Below are 22,205 nucleotides of genomic sequence, written 5' to 3' on the forward strand. Positions count from 1 at the left end.
GGTTGATTCCTTTACGCGGGATACCAGTTTTTACATAATGTGTCACACCCCCAAATTACCACCTAGGGCGTGTCCCTAATGGAGGTGTACCGATTCAACAAAGAGCCACCAATCATATCAAACACAAGTTATAATGTAATAAAATACCCAATTGAAAGAAATGTATCGTTTGAAAGTTAAACCAAAACCAAAGTATTGAGCGGAAGCATAAATGTATAAGTGCGTAAATGTATCAAAACCAAATCAAAATAACTGTTTATTATGACCACAACCACTCCAGCAGCATCAGACGGCAAGCTCCCAAGTTCCTTCAATAATTACCTACAAGCATGTAAACAAGTGTGTCAGACTACGCTGGTTAGTTCAAGGTTTGTGTTTATTTGCCAAGTTGTGTTACCAGTCATGTGAGTAAAACAGTTTACAAGACAATATGTTGTTTGTTGTTATGATGTTTGATGTTTCGATGTTGTTATTACTCGATTACCGAATGGCCATATGATATGTGATTGCCAACCCCAATGCCTCTATCAAAGCATTGGTCATGTTTTAAGGTAATTAGTTCACGCCCATTCTCCTCGAACGTCGTGAGGGTGCCAAACCTAATAGCGCTATCAACTAATAACCCCCGTTGCCCTACAAGCAACGACCCGGTAGATGTAGTGGTCTTACAATGATAGAAAACTGAGTATGATAACCAACATCCCGTTACACATGCATTCCCCCTCGGAACGTTACCCGTTATCCCTTCCCTGGGATCCATGCTTGAGAAAAGAGCAATGAACTCACCTTTGTTTTGCTCGGTAAGATTAAAGTATGTGTTCACAGTCAATCCAATCCTAGTATGGTTTCAGTACCAGTCAGTTACTTATCCAAATGGATCACATATTTTATTACGCTAGTATGAGCAAGCTTAGCACGTATTTTTCACACAAGTTGTATCGAATGTTCAAGTTATATACATCTTCGCCACACCAACAAACCAAGTAACTTATAAGAAAACACTTATCGACATTCACACACATTTAAGCAAGTAACTATTACCCGGAACATGTGCAGCCCAAAGATTAATATGATAACTATTACTTCAATGTTAACCTACTGATCCATTAGATAATATGTCATATTCATGAGCATAGCCGATTAACCAAATTATTATATATGATCAAAGTAAATTTAATAACATGCATTCATCTTACAATTTTTGTAACCCAGTTAACTTGTGTCGGCCCACCATACAAATACTCATATTAACGAATTCTATTATAGTCATGTGTTAATAGAATTCAACTAATTTAGTCAAATCTGATTACCATGCACTTCACAAACCATCATAGCCTTAATTAGTACTCCACATTCCCTAGACTATAAATGACATCTTTATTTGATTAGTTTAAGACTTCACATGCAGACCAAAAGTCAAGAATTTTAAGTGGACCACTCTTATATAATGGCCGACAAGGCTGTTGCTATATTATATGTAATTTGACAAACTAATAAGTTCACATGGTACATTTAATTCAGTAATATGATATAGCCGACTTCATCGAAAATAATAAAGAATATTCAGTCATACCGATGACTTTCAATATCCGGCCCAGTAGGTATGGGCACCTGCCGCCCAACACATAATCAAAGAAAGAAACGTTTTAATTGGCCCATTTAACCACCCTTTGCTATTTGACCTTATTATCTCATGGCTTCAATTAATGGACAGTAGATAGCCAACAATCAAATGAGGTTTTCTATGAAATTTATTTGCCCAATAAAGTTACATTAATAATCTTTACCGATTTCCTACACACATGCATTTACTTGTTCAAGGCTATCTCCTTTAACCATTCAACCCATTACATACCATCCTAGTGGACCGATCATGCTACTGCCATCTAATCTAATTAATAATCACATGTACAACACATACTATCATGTATCAATTTCATAGTATATGCATCAAAGGAACTCCGAACAAGTAAGGATAATAACACACTAACCAGAAGTCTTGATCGGTCAAGATAATGTTACGAGTGGGGGGTGTCTCCTACGGCCGCACGTATAAATCTTGAGGGATATGAAGTTTGTTTAGGGTTTTATAATAATGAGGATGTGATAATAATACGTATTCATAAAGGATACTAGTTTGGGGGCGGTGGTTCATTAAGCCGAACATGGGCTCAAGCCCAAGTGAAAATAATCAAATGCTAATTGGCTGATATGATAAACAAAGATCACTTGAAGTGGACCGCATTTTCCTTCGGCTACAATTTGGGCCAAGCTATATTCATTTTATAAGCTAAATCAAGGCATATAATTAGTGAATTGGGTCTAGGGCCGTTGAAATAACTAATTGGGCCCAAGAGTTTCCGATGAGCTATTCAATCCGCGAAATCAGACGTTTTAATTTAACGGAGTTAAGATAACAAAATTACACGTCACTAACCTTGAAAGTTCGGGTTGTCACATCATCCCCAACTTGAAAGAAATTTCGTCCCGAAATTTGGCAAGCGCCAAGTGAGAGGAACGAAGTGAGAAATCAGGATTGTTGCGGGTTCTGCTCAGTTGTGACATCATCCCCAACTTGAAGAGGAATCTCGCCCCGAGATTCACCAGTTTTGCTTGACTCTGCTTTGTCTTTGGGAAAAAGGTGAGGGTACTTTAGCTTCATCTGATCTTCGCGCTCCCACGTGAACTCTGGTCCACGTCTTGAGTTCCAACGAACCCTAACGATGGGAATACGACTGTGTTTACGCACCTTGACCTCTCGGTCCATGATCTCGATGGGTTCTTCAACAAACTGTAACTTGTCGTTGACTTTTAACTCTTGAAGAGGTACCGCTAATGGATCATCAGCATAACACTTCTTTAACTGTGATACATGAAATACGTCGTGAACATTACCCAACTCAGTAGGTAATTCCAACCTATAAGCCACCTTACCGATACGCTCAAGAACTTTAAACGGCCCGACATAACGTGGGTTCAGCTTGCCACGCTTCCCAAAGCGTATCACCCCTTTCCACGGCGAGACTTTTAGCATGACGCGGTCATTCACTTCAAACACTACTTCTTTGGCACGCTTATCCGCATAGGCCTTCTGGCGGTCACGAGCAGCTGCCATACGCTCTCTGATTTTTACGATCATATCCGAAGTTTCGAGTACCATCTCAGGACCTGTGATCTGGCTATCACCCACCTCAGCCCAGCAGAGAGGTGAACGACACTTCCTCCCGTACAGTGCCTCAAACGGTGCCGCTTTGATACTGGTGTGGTAGCTGTTATTGTAGGAGAACTCCACCAACGGCAAGTGCTTCTCCCATCCTTTCCCAAAATCTATAACACATGCCCGCAGCATGTCCTCTAGTGTCTGAATAGTGCGCTCACTCTGACCATCCGTTTGTGGATGATAGGCCGTGCTCATATCGAGATGCGAGCCGAACGACTTATGCATAGCCTGCCATAACTCCGAAGTAAAACGAGGATCTCGATCAGAAATAATAGAAGTCGGCACCCCGTGCCTGGAAACTACCTCTTTAAGGTACACTGCTGCGAGCTGCGAATACTTATCTGTCTCCTTGATTGCTAGAAAGTGTGCTGACTTTGTGAGACGGTCGACAATCACCCATATAGTATCGTTCCCTGCCTGCATTCTAGGCAACCCCGTAACGAAATCCATAGCGATCTGTTCCCATTTCCACATAGGTATCTCCGGCTGCTGAAGTGGACCTGAAGGCTTCTGATACTCTACCTTGACCCTAGCACAGGTCAAACACTTACTCACGTAGGTGGCAATAATAGCTTTCATGTTCGGCCACCAATACAAAACCTTGAGGTCCTGGTACATCTTATCAGACCCTGGATGAATAGAATATCGTGACTTGTGTGCTTCGTCCATCACAAGTTCTCGAAGGTCACCAAATAAAGGAACCCATATCCGTTCCATGAAGTAGTAGATATTGTCAGACCGTTGCTCGAACTTCTTCTTGTGTAGCCCTCGTAATCCTTCGGCTTCGATATTTTCTTCCTTTAACGCTTCAATCTGAGCTGAACAAATCCGAGCAGGTAAATCAGAGTGAATAGTAAGCTGTAGGGCACGAACACGCTTCGGTTTCGGTTCCTTGCGACTAAGGGCATCAGCTACAACATTAGCTTTACCCGGATGATACTTGATAGCACACTCATAATCATTGAAAAGCTCTACCCAACGACGTTGCCGCATATTCAATTCCTTCTGGTCGAAGATATGTTGAAGACTCCTGTGATCGGTATAGATGGTACACTTGGTACCGTACAGGTAATGCCTCCAAATCTTCAACGTAAAGAGTACGGCTCCTAACTCCAGGTCGTGTGTCGTATAGTTCTTCTCGTGCACCTTCAACTGTCGGGAAGCATAAGCTATCACCTTGTCTCGCTGCATCAACACGCAGCCGAGACCCTGAATAGACGCATCACAATAAACCACAAAATCTTCAGTACCCTCTGGTAGCGATAAGATCGGCGCGCTGCACAACATCTGCTTTAAGAGCTGGAATGCTTCTTCTTGTTTCGACCCCCAAGAATAAACAACTTTCTTTTGAGTCAGGGCGGTGAGGGGTTGAGCAATCTTAGAAAAATCCCGGATAAACCGACGATAATATCCCGCAAGACCAAGAAATTGACGCACCTCTGAAGGATTCTTTGGTGCCGCCCAATTTCGAATGGCATCGATCTTGGCAGGATCCGCATGAATACCCATTTCGTTAACGATGTGCCCGAGAAAGTGTACCTCCCGAATCCAGAAGTCACACTTAGAAAACTTTGCGTACAACTGCTCCTTCCTCAGGAGCTCCAAAATAAGGCGAAGATGGCGCTCGTGGTCTTCCTTGTTCTTGGAGTAGATCAATATGTCGTCAATGAAAACGATAACGAAGTCATCAAGATAAGGTTTGCACACGCGGTTCATGAGATCCATGAAGACCGCTGGTGCGTTGGTCATCCCAAATGGCATAACCAGAAATTCATAGTGGCCATACCGCGTTCGAAAAGCTGTTCGAGGCACATCCTCCTCTCTAACCCGTACCTGATGATATCCTGACCTCAAGTCAATCTTGGAATAGAAACTTGACCCTTGCAGCTGGTCAAACAGGTCGTCAATGCGTGGTAAAGGATAGCGGTTTTTGATTGTCACCTTGTTGAGCTCGCGATAGTCGATGCACATACGAAAAGACCCGTCCTTCTTCTTCACAAATAATTCAGGGGCTCCCCAAGGAGAAGAGCTAGGACGAATGAAACCCCTGTCTAGTAACTCTTGAAGTTGATTCGATAATTCTTGCAACTCTCCTGGTGCAAGACGGTATGGAGCACGAGCAATCGGTGCTGCTCCTGGCTGAAGTTCAATCTGAAATTCTACCTGACAATGTGGAGGTAAACCAGGGAGCTCTTCAGGAAAGACATCAGGAAACTCTCGAACAACCGGAAGGTCTTCGAGTTTCCTTTCGTCAGTCTGAGAGTCAGTAATAAGGGCCAAGAGGGAAGGATAGCCCTTACGTAGACAACTTAGAGCCTTCATGGCAGAGATAATACCTACTATGGCACCGCTACGATGACCCTGAACCGATAAAGATTCACCACTAGCAAGGGGAATACGAACGATTTTCTCCTTGCATAGAATTTCCGCTTGATATTTGGATAACCAATCCATTCCAACAACTACGTCGAAGCTTCCGAGAGTGACAAGGAGTAGGTCAATGTCAAATACTTGACCTAAGAGATCTAACTTGCAACCCATGAGGACATGAGACGCTTCAATAGTTTTACCATTTGCTATTTCCACTACATGTTTCTATATATGGAAGTGAACTAATTTAGGTGTCGAAAACGAGGAAGGTGCTCAGGTTTATCACGTTAAGAACGATTAACTACCATGTTAATACACAGACAGGGAAGAACCCCTCTTACACTCGTTAAGCCTCATTGGGATTTGCATGCACCACGCGTTATTATTATGTGTGCACCCATGATAATAAGGCGGTTTGCATGCTCCTCTCAATGCTTCTTAACTTATGTTTGAAGTTTCTCCCACCCCAATCAACACAAAATAAGCACTACCAACAAGATTAGAATTTTCTAGATGCAAGTGTTATGTTACACTATCAATGTGTCATGATGCCTACCATGTCGTATCGTGCATGCTATAATTATAGTTACGTTTACTAGGCATATAAAGCATAAGCTAACGAGGAACGAACCTTGCAGTCTGAAGCTGAGTGTCATGGTCATCGTTTGGATCAACTCGGTTATAGTCTGGTTTTATGAAAACATTTTTAAAACCGAGTTCTCTATAACCAGTGGCTCTGATACCAAACTGTCACACCCCCAAATTACCACCTAGGGCGTGTCCCTAATGGAGGTGTAACGATTCAACAAAGAGCCACCAATCATATCAAACACAAGTTATAATGTAATAAAATACCCAATTGAAAGAAATGTATCGTTTGAAAGTTAAACCAAAACCAAAGTATTGAGCGGAAGCATAAATGTATAAGTGCGTAAATGTATCAAAACCAAATCAAAATAACTGTTTATTATGACCACAACCACTCCAGCAGCATCAGACGGCAAGCTCCCAAGTTCCTTCAATAATTACCTACAAGCATGTAAACAAGTGTGTCAGACTACGCTGGTGAGTTCAAGGTTTGTGTTTATTTGCCAAGTTGTGTTACCAGTCATGTGAGTAAAACAGTTTACAAGACAATATGTTGTTTGTTGTTATGATGTTTGATGTTTCGATGTTGTTATTACTCGATTACCGAATGGCCATATGATATGTGATTGCCAACCCCAATGCCTCTATCAAAGCATTGGTCATGTTTTAAGGTAATTAGTTCACGCCCGTTCTCCTCGAACGTCGTGAGGGTGCCAAACCTAATAGCGCTATCAACTAATAACCCCCTTTGCCCTACAAGCAATGACTCGGTAGATGTAGTGGTCTTACAATGATAGAAAACTGAGTATGATAACCAACATCCCGTTACACATGCATTCCCCCTCGGAACGTTACCCGTTATCCCTTCCCTGGGATCCATGCTTGAGAAAAGAGCAATGAACTCACCTTTGTTTTGCTCGGTAAGATTAAAGTATGTGTTCACAGTCAATCCAATCCTAGTATGGTTTCAGTACCAGTCAGTTACTTATCCAAATGGATCACATATTTTATTACGCTAGTATGAGCAAGCTTAGCACGTATTTTTCACACAAGTTGTATCGAATGTTCAAGTTATATACATCTTCGCCACACCAACAAACCAAGTAACTTATAAGAAAACACTTATCGACATTCACACACATTTAAGCAAGTAACTATTACCCGGAACATGTGCAGCCCAAAGATTAATATGATAACTATTACTTCAATGTTAACCTACTGATCCATTAGATAATATGTCATATTCATGAGCATAGCCGATTAACCAAATTATTATATATGATCAAAGTAAATTTAATAACATGCATTCATCTTACAATTTTTGTAACCCAGTTAACTTGTGTCGGCCCACCATACAAATACTCATATTAACGAATTCTATTATAGTCATGTGTTAATAGAATTCAACTAATTTAGTCAAATCTGATTACCATGCACTTCACAAACCATCATAGCCTTAATTAGTACTCCACATTCCCTAGACTATAAATGACATCTTTATTTGATTAGTTTAAGACTTCACATGCAGACCAAAAGTCAAGAAATTTTAAGTGGACCACTCTTATATAATGGCCGACAAGGCTGTTGCTATATTATATGTAATTTGACAAACTAATAAGTTCACATGGTACATTTAATTCAGTAATATGATATAGCCGACTTCATCGAAAATAATAAAGAATATTCAGTCATACCGATGACTTTCAATATCCGGCCCAGTAGGTATGGGCACCTGCCGCCCAACACATAATCAAAGAAAGAAACGTTTTAATTGGCCCATTTAACCACCCTTTGCTATTTGACCTTATTATCTCATGGCTTCAATTAATGGACAGTAGATAGCCAACAATCAAATGAGGTTTTCTATGAAATTTATTTGCCCAATAAAGTTACATTAATAATCCTTACCGATTTCCTACACACATGCATTTACTTGTTCAAGGCTATCTCCTTTGACCATTCAACCCATTACATACCATCCTAGTGGACCGATCATGCTACTGCCATCTAATCTAATTAATAATCACATGTAAAACACATACTATCATGTATCAATTTCATAGTATATGCATCAAAGGAACTCCGAACAAGTAAGGATAATAACACACTAACCAGAAGTCTTGATCGGTCAAGATAATGTTACGAGTGGGGGGTGTATCCTACGGCCGCACGTATAAATCTTGAGGGATACGAAGTTTGTTTAGGGTTTTATAATAATGAGGATGTGATAATAATACGTATTCATAAAGGATACTAGTTTGGGGGCGGTGGTTCATTAAGCCGAACATGGGCTCAAGCCCAAGTGAAAATAATCAAATGCTAATTGGCTGATATGATAAACAAAGATCACTTGAAATGGACCGCATTTTCCTTCGGCTACAATTTGGGCCAAGCTATATTCATTTTATAAGCTAAATCAAGGCATATAATTAGTGAATTGGGTCTAGGGCCGTTGAAATAACTAATTGGGCCCAAGAGTTTCCGATGAGTTATTCAATCCGCGAAATCAGACGTTTTAATTTTAACGGAGTTAAGATAACAAAATTACACGTCACTAACCTTGAAAGTTCGGGTTGTCACATAATGCATCTATCAGGTGTACGCCTACACCCCGTGCTTAGGTCGTGGCCATTTCATGAATGATGCCAAGGATATCCGGGACATGGTCATTTAACCCCCAAAGGCCATATACCAAACAATACATATCAAACAGGTTATGTAAATACATCAATCACAATACGATTTAAATGACTACACACACCCGACCAAACGGTACTTTTATAGTACCGTATCCCAAGCCCGTATACGGAAAATAAGTTAAGAGTATTTACCTGAGCAAAGTATAAATCAAATACAGCAAGTGCACGTAGCTTTTACTAGGCTCCTAATCTGGAACAAAGGTTTTTAATAACCTATTAGAATCCTAACGGGTCTTTAATTAAGCTTAGACTTAGACCGGTTAGTTTTCAAAAGGAAGACACGCTTCAAACGCATGATAAAGCGAAGACCGGTTTAGAATGTGGTTTTGACCTGACAAGCTTGCATTCTTGTTTAATCTGGGTAACTTAAACACATTCTGGATTTTGAGAAAGAAACGATATGGTTTGACTCGTTTCGGCTATTATATGCAAACTAGTTACATAGACCGATCTGAACGCGGAATATGCGTAACGGGTAACCATAAGAGTCATGAACATGTTCCTTAAGTTAATATGCCTTTGATATGTTGTGATATGAGTAGGATATCTTCCATTATGCCCAAAATGAGTTTAAAACCAACTTATGCCCCGTAGGGGTATTTTGGTCATTTTAAAGGTTATAAAAGAGGTTAAATAGTAATCTGAGTTATAGGTCTGATTAAATCAGTAAAAATACTTAATTTACTAAGTTACATCAGTAGGGTATAACTTATATGTGAAATTTATCACTTATAACCAAACTATGCATCTTAAGGGCATTTTGGTAATTTCACATAGGCTTAAAAGGTCAAAAATGGATTTCTGAGTTTAAGACTTTTGCTTACTGCTAAAGTATGAAAGTTTACTTAAAACATTAGTAGGTATCAAGTCTTATATATCTAAAATGGTTTTAATATATTTTATGCGTTAAAAACGCTTAAAAAGGCGATTTGGAGCCATTTCCGGGTTTTTAAAGAAAAGATGATATTTTTATAATTCCAGAAGGCTCAAAATAATTTATTTATCATATTAAACCAGTAGAAAAATGTTTGGGGTCAAAATAATTTGTAAAACCCATTTTATATCCCAAAAGGGCAAAACCGGCAATTACCGAGTCAAGCTTAGAACTCTAAGTTATGCTCAGCCTAAAAATAAATAAAAATTTCCAAATATCCCAAAATATTATATTACATCAGTGGGTAAAAAGTTTGGTATCAAAAATTGGGTTTAGATAGGCTATATGCTAATTACGCGGTTTATTTACTAAAAAGCTTCTTAATTACACTAATGAGCATATCTCCTAATCTAGACCTCAAACTGATGTGAAATTTTATGGACATGTTTATAAATCAGTAACGAAGATTTTAGTCCTTTCACATCTTCAAAAATCTTGTTTTAACATCAAAGGGCATTATGGTCACATTTAGGCATTATGGAAACATGCAATGATCTTTAATTCTAAAAAACCAAGTAGTATAACTTTAGGAGGTTATACTAACATATAACATGGTCACAAGGGACCCTAAGGCATAAATAAACTCAAGATAATTCGGGTCAGGACTGAAAGTCAAAGCAAAGGTCAAACTTTGCGACTTTCGGTTGTGAACCGAGCCTATACTTAGAATTGTCGGGTTGAACATGCTTAGACATGTTCAACTAATAATTACCAAGTTATTAAAGTGACAAAACTGATTTTATAACTTCTTCATTATTAGTTGTTAATTTTATTTAAAAATCAACCCGTTGACTTTTATTTTAATTAGTTTGACACGACAATTAACTATGTAAACGTGGTAATTAGGAGGTGCCCTTTTTAGGGTTTAACACCTACCTAATTACGGTCACGTAGCCATGTTTGTTGCGAACCATGGCTCAACCGTTTAAAAGTCAAAGCGTTTATCGAAAACGCTTGACTTTCGGTTATAACCGCTAAAATTAAACTAAGCACGAAAGGACACTTACAAAAGGTCCAAGCAAGGAGGGAATTGATCTTGGATGTTCAGGTATGAAGCACAAAAGCCCCAACTTAGAACAATTAGATCAAGGTGTGAAATGGGAGCAAGATCAAGGTGGGTTTTTATAGGATTTTGAGAACCGTTAGGATCGTTTCTCGTAAACCGTGATCAAATCTGAGCCATACACCTCTTACCCATGGTTTACAAAACAATGGGTAGCCCCTAGATTCAAATATGAGAGTGTAGAAGCAAAAGCAAAGCTGGTTTTCAAAATTTTGGTGCTGGGCATTGGCATACGGACCGTAAGGTCCTGTATACGGTCCGTAAGGACCTGGCCTGCACATGGGAACTTTCATTAATTGACAGTTTTGGCCCCTGCACTCCCAAATGTCATTTCTGACACGTTTAAGGCCCGTTAAACCATTTTTAAGGATCTAAAATGATGCCTAGGCATAGGGAACATGAAACATGCTCAAAAATATGCCGGATGTTGGTTCGTTTGGTCGTACAGTCCCGTTGTTCGGCTAATTACGATGAAACACGGACGGACGCTAAAAACGATCCAAATTACGCGACGAATGGAATTTTATCAAGCCAAACACTAAAATAAAATATTTTAGTGCTTACATAAATTTTTGGGTGTCCGGGGATATTCAGAATGCAAGATATGCGCGAAAATGCAAACTTGTGCACTTTTTGACACTTTTAGTCCCTACATGACTTAAAAGTTTATTTTTGCACACAAAACACCTCTAAGCCTATATCTAAGCTATATTAAGGTTAAATAGAGCATGTAAAACTCATGGTCATATTCCGGAAAGCCCGATACCTTACGAATTGACATACTTTTGCAGTTTGACGCTTTTAACCCCTTGCATACGAATATTGTCATAACATTCTCATACTTAATCGAAACCTTGTGAAATTTTTATCACACATTCTTGTGAGTATAATTAACCAATACAAAGCTTTGGGTTTGCTAAAAGGTCACTCAGAGGTATACTTTTAAATATGTTGACACATTTAACCCCTGTAGTTTGTAATTCCTCACTTTCTTTCACAATTAGCTTCGTATGATCCGTGACTCATTTGATTAAGGGTATAAACATCATGTAGGGCTATTTTAAAGTATATTTATTCATTGTTGACATTTTGAACCCTTTTACACACGTAGATTCTTCGTTTGTCAACTTTGGTCCCTCTAAATCAATCCTTTGCACGTTTTAAGTCCATGACACGTGTCGATACATAATTGGACATAAATTTTCGAGGTGTTACAGCTAAGGAGGGTTATTGCTTGATCATGTGAAAGGTGGGTACAACACTTAAGGCCATTAATCCTCCTCGTAGGACCGAGGGACATGAGTGATAGATCTATTTGGGTGTAGCAAGCCCACACCCATGAGGACCAGGGTGGCCCATGTGGTGACTATGTCCACATACTAATGCCGTAGCAAATTCCGCTAGGTTTGAGTTTTCCTGCACCATTTTTCACATACCATTGGCCTTGCAAACCATTGGTGATATGTTTTTCCTTATTGCTACATACCGGGGACATACATACATACAAACATACTTTAAAGGTTTATTCATACACAATCACATGAACTCGCTCGACTTTTGTTGTTGTTTTCAAATTACATGTATTTCAGGGAACTAAGTGGATCTGGCAGGTGTTGCATGTTTTCAAGCTGCGTTATAAATAAAAGATGTCATCCAAATCTTCAGAGTTTAGGAGGTGTATCTTAATCCTGGACGAGATACATGGTCCTAAACTCAGGTGTATTTAAGATCTTTTATCGAGTCTTCATGAACTCATTAATACATGCTATGGTTTGTAACTTAAATTTGGTGTCGACATTTCAGACAATTATGTTGTGTTGTTTTCAAACTTAATTTATGGATGAATATCTTATGGTTTTATCATATAGCGTTGTTATGATCGAAAGCTATGGTATTAAGAAAGTCACACCAATAATCACGCTTCCGCAAAAGTCTGGGTGTGACATAACCCAAATAGTATCATTTCCATGCTTTGTTTTCAGTAACTTAGTGATAAAATTGACAGTTACCATTTTCCACTTCCAGGTGGGAAGCTCAGGCTGTTGTAGCAAACCTGACGGCTTCTGGTGTTCTGCTGCACATGTCAGACATTTGGCCACATAAGTGGCTATAGATTTCTTCAAACCTATCCACCAGTAATTTGCCTTTAAATCCTGGTACATCTTATCACTTCCAGGATGGACAGAATATTTGGAACTATGGGCTTCTTGGAGGATAACGTCCCGGAGTCCTCCATAAATTGGAACCCATATTCGTCCATTCAATCTCAGAATCCCATCCTTGCCATATGATAACTGTTCAGCTGTTACTCCCAACTTTTCATTCGGATAGTTGGCTTCTAATACAGCTTCCTTCTGAGCGGCTAACAATCTTTCATTCAAAATGTTTTTCAATTCATTGCTCTTGGCATTAATTCTAATGGGCTTAACCCTTTCCTTTCTGCTCAAAGCATCGGCGACTACATTCGCCTTGCCTGGATGGTATTGGATTTCACAATCATAATCATTCAGTGTCTCCATCCATCGACGTTGTCTCATGTTTAAATCCTTCTTATTAAACAGATGCTGAAGGCTCTTGTGATCAGAATAGATCACACACTTGGTACCGTATAAATAATGCCTCCAAAGTTTTAGTGCAAACACCACGACACCCAATTCCAAGTCGTGGGTGGTGTAATTCTTTTCGTGCACCTCTAATTGTCGAGAAGCATAGGCAATAACCTTGCCTTTCTGCATGAGCACACATCCCATACCAGTGTGTGATGCGTCGCAGTATACCACAAATTCCTCTATTCCATCAAGCAGTGTCAACACGGGTGCATTTCTTAACTTCTGCTTGAGGATATCAAAGGATTCTTGTTGCTTAGGACCCCAATCAAACTTCATATTCTTGTGAGTCAATGAAGTTAGGGGTGCTGCAATCCCTGAGAAGTTCTCAATAAAACTCCTGTAATATCCTGCCAGACCCAAGAAGCTACGAATCTCTGTGGGCGTCTTCTACTCTTGCCAATTCATGATAGCTTCAATCTTAGCGGGATCCACCTGGATACTACGCTCACTAACCACATGTCCAAGAAATTGGAATTCACGAAGCTAAAACTCACATTTTGAAAACTTGGCGTAGAGCTTTTCTTGCTGAAGTAGTTTAAGAATACATCAAAGGTGCTTTTCATGGTCAGCCTGATTCTTCGAATAAATAAGAATGTCATCAATGAAGATGATGACAAACTTGTCCAAGTAGGGTTTGCAAACGCGATTCATGAGATCCATGAATGCTGCTAGTGCATTAGTGAGCCCAAAAGGCATCACTAAGAACTCGTAGTGACCATAACGAGTTCTGAATGCAGTCTTATGCACATCTTCATCTCTAACCTTCAGCTGATGGTAACCTGACCTTAAGTCAATCTTGGAGAAATAACTTGCCCCTTGCAATTGATCGAACAGATCGTCGATCCTGGGCAATGGATATCTGTTCTTGATTGTGACCTTGTTTAGTTCTTGATAGTCGATGCATAGACGCATCGATCCATCCTTCTTCTTCACAAACAGAATCGGTGCTCCCCAGGGAGATGAGCTTGGTCTAATAAATCCCTTTGCCAATAAATCATCCAGTTGAGTCCTTAACTCTTTCCTCTCAGTCGGTGCCAACCTGTAAGGTGCTGTTGCAACTGGCGCTGCTCCAGGAATAACGTCGATTCTAAACTCCATTTGTCTATCTGGTGGTAAACCAGGTAGTTCTTCAGGAAATACTTCTGGATATTCAGAAATGACAGGGATGTCTTAAACCTTGGGCTTTGGTTCATCAATAGTTACTTGTGCCATATAAATGACACAACCTTTCTTTAAACACCTTGACGCCTTAAGCATAGACACTTGCTTAGGCAACCCATACTGAGTATCCCCTTGTATGGTAAGTGGCTCACCATACGGAGTCTTGATAACCACTTGTTTCTTGTCACAAACAATCTAGGCTTGGTTATGAGATAACCAATCCATGCCTATTACTATGTCGAAACCAGCTAATTTCAAAGGAAGCAAAGATAACGGAAAGGAGTGGTTCCTAATGGATATAAAACATCCATCTAACATAGTTGAAGCAGTTTCTATGGTAACATCAGCCAATACTACTTCATATTTTATGCTTAGGGTTTTAACAGGTAGATTTAATAACTTACAAAATCTATCATCAACAAACGATTTATCCGCACCTGAATCAAATAATACCCTTGCATAAATATCATTAATAAGAAAGGTACCTATTATCACGTTATCATTCTGGATTGCTTCTTGAGCATTCATCTGAAAGACCCGAGCATTGGTCTTTTTACCTTCTTCAAGTTTCTTGGCATACTTTGGGCAGTTAGACTTGATATGCCCCTTCTCGTTACAATTGTAACAAGTTGCACCCTTTATCTTCTTACAATCCAATGTCTTATGCTCACTAGACTTACAAATTCCACAAACCCTAGGTTGTGATTGGGATTTCGACTCATACCTGCACTTTCCCAGATGGAACTTCTTACAGATTTTGCATTTGGGCTTTTCACCCGACTGTTGGTCATCCTTCTTGAACCCTGAACTCTTCTTGTGGTCAGAGTTCCCTTTATGTTTCTTGTCTGAATGGTGTGAGTTTTCATTCTCACGCTTCCTCTTTCCCTCATCAGAATTCCTAAGCGATCTCTGCCTGACCGCATCAAGGGTAAGAGATAATGAAAAATCAGCTACAGACCTAAAGGTGGTAGGTCTGGATGCTTTCACACTAGCTTTGATCTCCGGGGCTAAACCCCCAATGAAACGGGCTATCCGTTTTGGTTCCGGTGTCACCAAATATGGAACCAATCGAGACATGGTATTAAAACTCGTAAGATATGCCTGACATTCCAAATTTTTCATAACCGATGTCAGAAAGTCAGTCTCGATCTTCTTAACTTCATGTTGAGGACAAAAATTTTCCTTGATCAAAGTAACAAACTGATCCCAAGACAGATTGTACAACGGGATCTTCCCAGTAGCTTGTTTAAACGATTGAGACACAAACTTTACAATATCCTTATCAGCGCAACCACTAATATCAACCATGGTATCCATCTCGTCTAGCCACGTTATGCAATCAATGGCTCCTTTTTCCCTAGTGAAGTCCCTGGGCTTACAGGAGACGAAATACTTATAGGAGCAGGTCGTTGTGCGCGGCTCCTAATCGAATACAATTTTCTTAGACGGAACACTATGCTGATTTGAGGAGTGTTGAGCATCATCCTTCTTAGACTCATGATGTTTAGAAGGTGGCTTACTATGAGCCTTAGAATGAGTCTTAGGGTGTGATTTGGAATGGGGTACTGATAAGGTCTTGCTATGTGTACCACTTGATTCCCTAAGCTGCCTATCCACGGCTTTAGCAACAGCATTATCAATCAATGCTCGAAGTTCCTCCCCAGTTATATTAATTCTGGTAGTATCATGATTTTCCAGAGGGTGACTGTTGACTTCTTCAGACTCTGCCATGTAGCTTGATTGCTACATAAAATGATGACAATGATTTATTTAGAGGTTTATGACAGAATTGTCACCTTGATAATTTATTAACCATGGTATTAATAAACCATATTGGTTAATTTGTTAAGCATATTCATTCAGGATTTTTCATTATAATAATCCTCGGTTATAATTAAAATATAATAATGGCACAAAAGGCCAAGTCACAAGGACAATTTAAATTATAAGCCATGATCTTATAGGATCGAGGCATTAAGGCTTGAATCATAGTTCATTACCTTTTCTTGACAGGGAGTCATAGACTACAACTGTCTTTAGTCTCAAAGGACATTAATTATGGCCCGTAGGTACTTCATCCTTAATGGATGATTAAATAAATAGAGGAAAGGAATTGGAAGAATCCAATATAAGGATGACTTATGTGATTTTATCGAATCACATTTGCCAGGAGTGTTAACATGTTCTCAGATGTTAACAAGGATCTGAATCTTAATAAGGAACTACCATCATGGCCCTGTCTTAAATGACACATGGCTAGGTTTTGTCTTTAAGATTTTGTTTAATAATGACAGATCTTATAAAAAGGAATGATATATTTATTTATTTATTTTTTTGATTTATTTCACATTTTATATTTATGCATATAAGGACAAAATGAAATTTTAAATTTAAACATTCCATTAAAATTAAAAGAGTACACATTTGTCCTAAACGGGACTTTAACAGAAATAACCTGCCCACGCAGGGGCTAAACTGAAATACAAGTCCACGCAGGGACTAGGTACATAAATAGATGTCCACGCTCAGACTTAATTAAAATTAAAATACAAAACAAACAAACAAGGAATTCAAAAATCCCTCTTGCTTCTCCCCTTGATTAAATTCGCCAAACCCTTAAGAAATCCCCGGTGGCTTCTACGCTCTTCTCGAACCTCACGCTCCACCTGGCTCAACCTTTGAAGAATCTCCTGCTGCTTCGGTGGTTGGATCTGCGGTGGCTGCGGCTGCTGTTGATGCGGAGGTTGAGGAGGTGGCGGGTATTGGTACCCATAGGCCGGGTACCCAGTCTGATATGGGGCTCCATAGGCCCTTCGTTCCAGATTTAGGAGCCCAGTAAAAGATATCTGCACTTGCCAATTGTATACGGCTGGGATAAATTTGTATAATTTGCTCAGGTAAATACTTTTAACTTATTTTCCCTTATACGGGCTTGGGGTACGGTATATTAAATACCGCTTTGAACGGTAATCCCCTTTAATGCCTAAATATAAATTTGATATATTTCTATGTATATCCCTCAATAGAGAGAAAATAACAAAATTAAACAATTGATATATTTCTATCTGTATCCCATAAATACTTTTACCGGATCACCATATTAATATATCCGAGTGTTAGATACGTAAATAATAACACATAAACACGACTTTCATGTTTCATATACTATACAACACCTTAAAATAGTTTATAGGTGTAGCAGATCTGCCTTAACCGATGATATATCATAAAGAGTGTAGTATGGTTGTGAGCTGGTTAAACATATCCTCTTGGCATGAAAGTGTTATACCTCCCATCGGATGTTCAAACCCAAATTCTTCCTCCGATTGACGTAAAAAGTTTTGGAACAATGGTTGTTCCAAGTATGATATCGGGATAACAAACCGCCTCTTTTGTTCTTCACCAACATACACTGCAAGATGACCTTTTGGCACATCCCAATGATACTTTCTGCTGCAAAATCTGCTGAAGCATTTTAAAATAGAAATCAAAGAAGATAACCGCATCAGACCCATCTGTCTTAACCACCGTGGAAAAAGAAGTATGTATAAGCTCCTGAAAGAATACTATTTTGGAAATAATTTACTTAAGATGGGATAGCAAACAACACTTGCACCATTATGAGAAGGGCTTGAGACTTATATGTACCTTATTTTCGATGATAGAGTCTCACATGGCTTGGCCTATCAATATCTTTTCCAGGAATGTACTGTATTTATTTTAAATTATTTATATAGAAATAAACTAAAATAACGCGTACAAGTCAAATGCATAAGCAATAATTTATGGTTACACATCAATTAAACAGAGAAAAAGAATAAAATATTCTCATTCACATGAGCCTCCTTCGTAATTTTCTAGTAGTTTATTGATGCTAAGAATAACAGTAATCAATCGTATACCGCTATACCCTCAAGTTTGAGTATCTAGTTATCAGGATTAGGATCAAATACAAAGGATCCTAATTGTAAGAAGTGTAAGAAGGATTTATAGAGTGACAAGTGTCCAATAACCTAAAAAAAACCCACTACACAAAAAAACCCCACTACAAAAAGAAAAAAAAAAAAAAAAAAAAAACCTTAAACATCCACCACCACCAAAAACCTAACCCCCCCCCCCCATCACCCACCCAAAAAAAAATTTTTTTTTTTTTTTTGCCGAGGGGGTGGGGGTTTAGGTTTTTGGGTGAGGGTGGGTGTGTTTTTTAGGTTTTTTTTTTTTTTTTGGGGGGGGGGGGGGGATTAGGTTTATTGGGGGGTTTTTTGGTGAGGTATAGTTTTTTTTTTTTTTTTTTTTTTTTTTTTGCCGCGGGGGGTGGGGGTGGGGGGGTTAGGTTTTTGGGTGGTCGTGGGGTGGGGTGGGGGTGGGTGGGTGTTTAGGTTTTTGGTGGTGATGTAGTGGGTTTAGTTTTAGGTTATTAGACACTTGTCACTCTATAAATCCTTCTTACACTTCTTACAATTAAAAGCTTTTGTAGAATAACTTGACCCCTAGTTATCAATATACCATTTTCAATTCATATCCAATATATATTATAATTGTAGAGAATAAAAGAAACTTCAGTACTCTTTACTCAGAAGCTCACATGCCAGGAATGCATGGATCTATGATAAGTGAATAATTATGCTATCCATTAATGACAACGGATTAAAGTATTGGAGAGGATTTGCAGAGCTAGCCCATTAATTTAGTAATCTAAAAAGAATATTTTACAATGCAATCATAAAATAATAAACAAAAGACGATAATAAAAAAAATTGTTTTGGGGCTTGGGCTATGTTTATTAATTCGGCATCTTATAATTATAGTATTCTAAATTTTGGCTTAATTATTATACAAGTTATTTTAAAAGGTTTGGGCTTAAAAAAATTGGAATTTTAATAAATTAAAGTATCCAATTTTCTAAGGGTAGCCCCGTATTTGTTCAAAGTTATCTTTTATATAAAATCGAAAAAAAATACACTACGAAAACAGGCTTGAGCCGTAGCCCATGATACCCCTCGTTATATTATACCTCCACCACTGTTGGAGAGTGTTGAACATGTTAAATGAACATGAACCAAAGCTGATCATAGAACTCTATACTTGCTAGGTACTTGAAATTTAGTGAATTTTAAAAGAGCATTTCAGATAGCTAATATACATGACATCCGCTTCTCACACACTTGGCAGGTTCCTCTCCATTAGAAAAAAAAATCTCTCACATTGGAAGCGGATCCACTCCCATACAAATTAACGACAAACAATTGTTCAGAATGATGATTTTAATATATTACGTGGTTAGGGCACTACAACTACTTGCATGAACGTATTACGTTGGTACATCTCTTATATTTGAAGCGAGTCAGAATTGAATGGGATGGACCCATGTACTTGAATCTAGCCACAAGTTTAAGATATACATGAAACCATTAGTTTGCCTAGTTGATCATATGCTGATCACCGTCGTACCAACATATCTTTTCAACTTAAATTGATGTTTGTACCACACCATAGGCGTAGTACTCAACATTTACTTCTTTTAGCTGTAGTTGTAAACGAATGCTCTGTTAACGTCATAATTGTTAACAAAGTTTGGTTAATAGTTAGTGGGTTTATGTAAATAATCAATAGTTTAGCTTAGGTATCATATTATATATTGCTATGATCTCACTTACCCTTTTTCCAAATTATTCTCCACTATTAGATCTTACCGAGGTGAAATCATGGCTATTTAAACTCCAAATTATAACTTCTAACATGGCAGTTCACGTCAATATCCTAGCTTCCACCTTTTCTTGTCCATGTTCTCTTACAAATTAGACAGTTTTACGTTTTTTAGCAGTTACAAAAGCCTGTTCCCTCCCATTAAGGTGAAGGGTGCCGTCTTGTTTTTTTTCTCAGATCTCCCCGTGTGACACATTAGCGCCACACAACTTTTTACAGTTTTCCTAGATTGTGTAGCGTCGTCCCAGATTTCCCCAAAAGTTAAATATTTTAATTTAATTTAACTTTTTTTAAACATTATTATATTTAAAAAGTTTTAGATGAAATAAAAATAACATAACTTAATTATTTTATTTTAATTTAAATCGTAAAACTGGAATATATTTAGAAAGTTATAATATGCACATAAAAATAAGCAAATTTTAGGATCCTTCTAGAACTTAAATAAACTTTAGGTTCTGTTTTGAAAATATGTAATAATTAAGAAATTCTTGGAAAAAACAAAAAATCATCACCTTATTCTTTCACTATTATTGACCTACACACACACCAAAAAAAAAAAAAAAAAAAAACCAACTTTTTTCCTAGTCCAAAAAACAATCTTCTTCTTTGTCAAAAACCACTTCAAACAAATAAAAAAACAGATATGGCATCCCCCATTCATCCTGTTAATCGGTGTGGGGTGCACGGTTTTTGGGTCTTTTTTTTTTTGCTCACCGAGTCCAGGGGCATCACATATGCAATTCTTCATGTTTCGGGTTAAACAAAAATGGAGGATGAACTGCCAATTCAACTCCGACCTTCCCTCTAAATTTAGCGTTTGAAGCGGTTAAATGCAGATTGACAACTGGGTTGGGGCAAGAAGTTAATCTGAAGTGAAATTGGCATTTCTGTGTGATCTGATTTTCATCTCTTTTTCCATATCAATTTCAATTCCATTGATCTATGATCTCTCTAGCAGGTTCGTCTATATTTGTATTTGATTTCAATTCCATAGATCTTTGATCTCTCTGTACTTTTATTGTTTCTTAATGTTTCATGTTCAGTTACAGTTTTAATCAATTAAAGGGGTATGGTCCCAAATGTCGCGCATGACGCAGCCCAGCTCATGCGCATACAAGACCATACCCACACATAAACATAAAAACACTCAGTTGGTCCAAAAGTTCCTGTACAGGTCACTACCGCGGGCGTGTAACCTAGCCAACTAACAGGGACCTATACGGACAATAGTACAACCTAAAACTGCCTGCTGCCAATCAGCAGGCACCTGGCTCTCTGTTAAGCAACCCCCATGGTGATGAATCATGCACAGGACAAGAAGTACAACGGATTGTGATGTGAAATAAATCAGCTCACACCAATCCATTGTTCCATGAACTCCACTAACTTCTGATGACATACGACACAAGTAAATTTGGAAAGTGACGTGTGGTCAATCACAACACATGGACGTACTCCCACCTCTATGCACACTTCCTGTCGTGTTAGAGGGGACCAAATGGATATTGCCTTGAAAACGACGTTTAGCCCTTGAGCCCGTCAACCCAATCCTTCACCAACCATCCAGCTGTAAATACCAAGCTCCACCAAAGGTTTAAGCTTTCGATTTCTCACTCTCTCACTTTTAACACAAACTTGTTTTCCTTTCTTCCATGAAAGAACAACTACTTATTCTCATGTCGGAGCCTAGTAATAGAAGAACCCTCTCCTCATCTTAACGAGTAATGGTGTTCTGTTTTGCAGATTGCTCTCAAGTCCCTATTGTATCGATCGAAGAGAAGATATAAAAGATAACCCCCTTGTCAAGATACCACTTATAGTTCTATCCCTACAGATTTGAACTGGTGCAATG

The 22,205-nt window shown here is 38.6% G+C and overlaps 1 protein-coding gene across 1 annotated transcript; it reads right to left on the minus strand.

Moving 5' to 3' along the window:
* Nucleotides 1–17,047: 17,047 nt before the first annotated feature.
* Nucleotides 17,048–18,336, minus strand: LOC118489315 (auxin-responsive protein SAUR21-like). Its single transcript, XM_035987136.1, has 2 exons — nt 17,934–18,336; nt 17,048–17,490 (listed from the first exon to the last, which is right to left on the minus strand). The coding sequence occupies exons 1-2, from the start codon at nt 18,157–18,159 to the stop codon at nt 17,300–17,302; spliced, it is 417 nt and encodes a 138-aa protein (XP_035843029.1). The 5' UTR covers nt 18,160–18,336; the 3' UTR covers nt 17,048–17,299.
* Nucleotides 18,337–22,205: the final 3,869 nt, after the last annotated feature.

This window comes from Helianthus annuus, chromosome 17 (assembly GCF_002127325.2).
Source record: "Helianthus annuus cultivar XRQ/B chromosome 17, HanXRQr2.0-SUNRISE, whole genome shotgun sequence".
NCBI classification, from domain to species: Eukaryota; Viridiplantae; Streptophyta; class Magnoliopsida; order Asterales; family Asteraceae; genus Helianthus; species Helianthus annuus.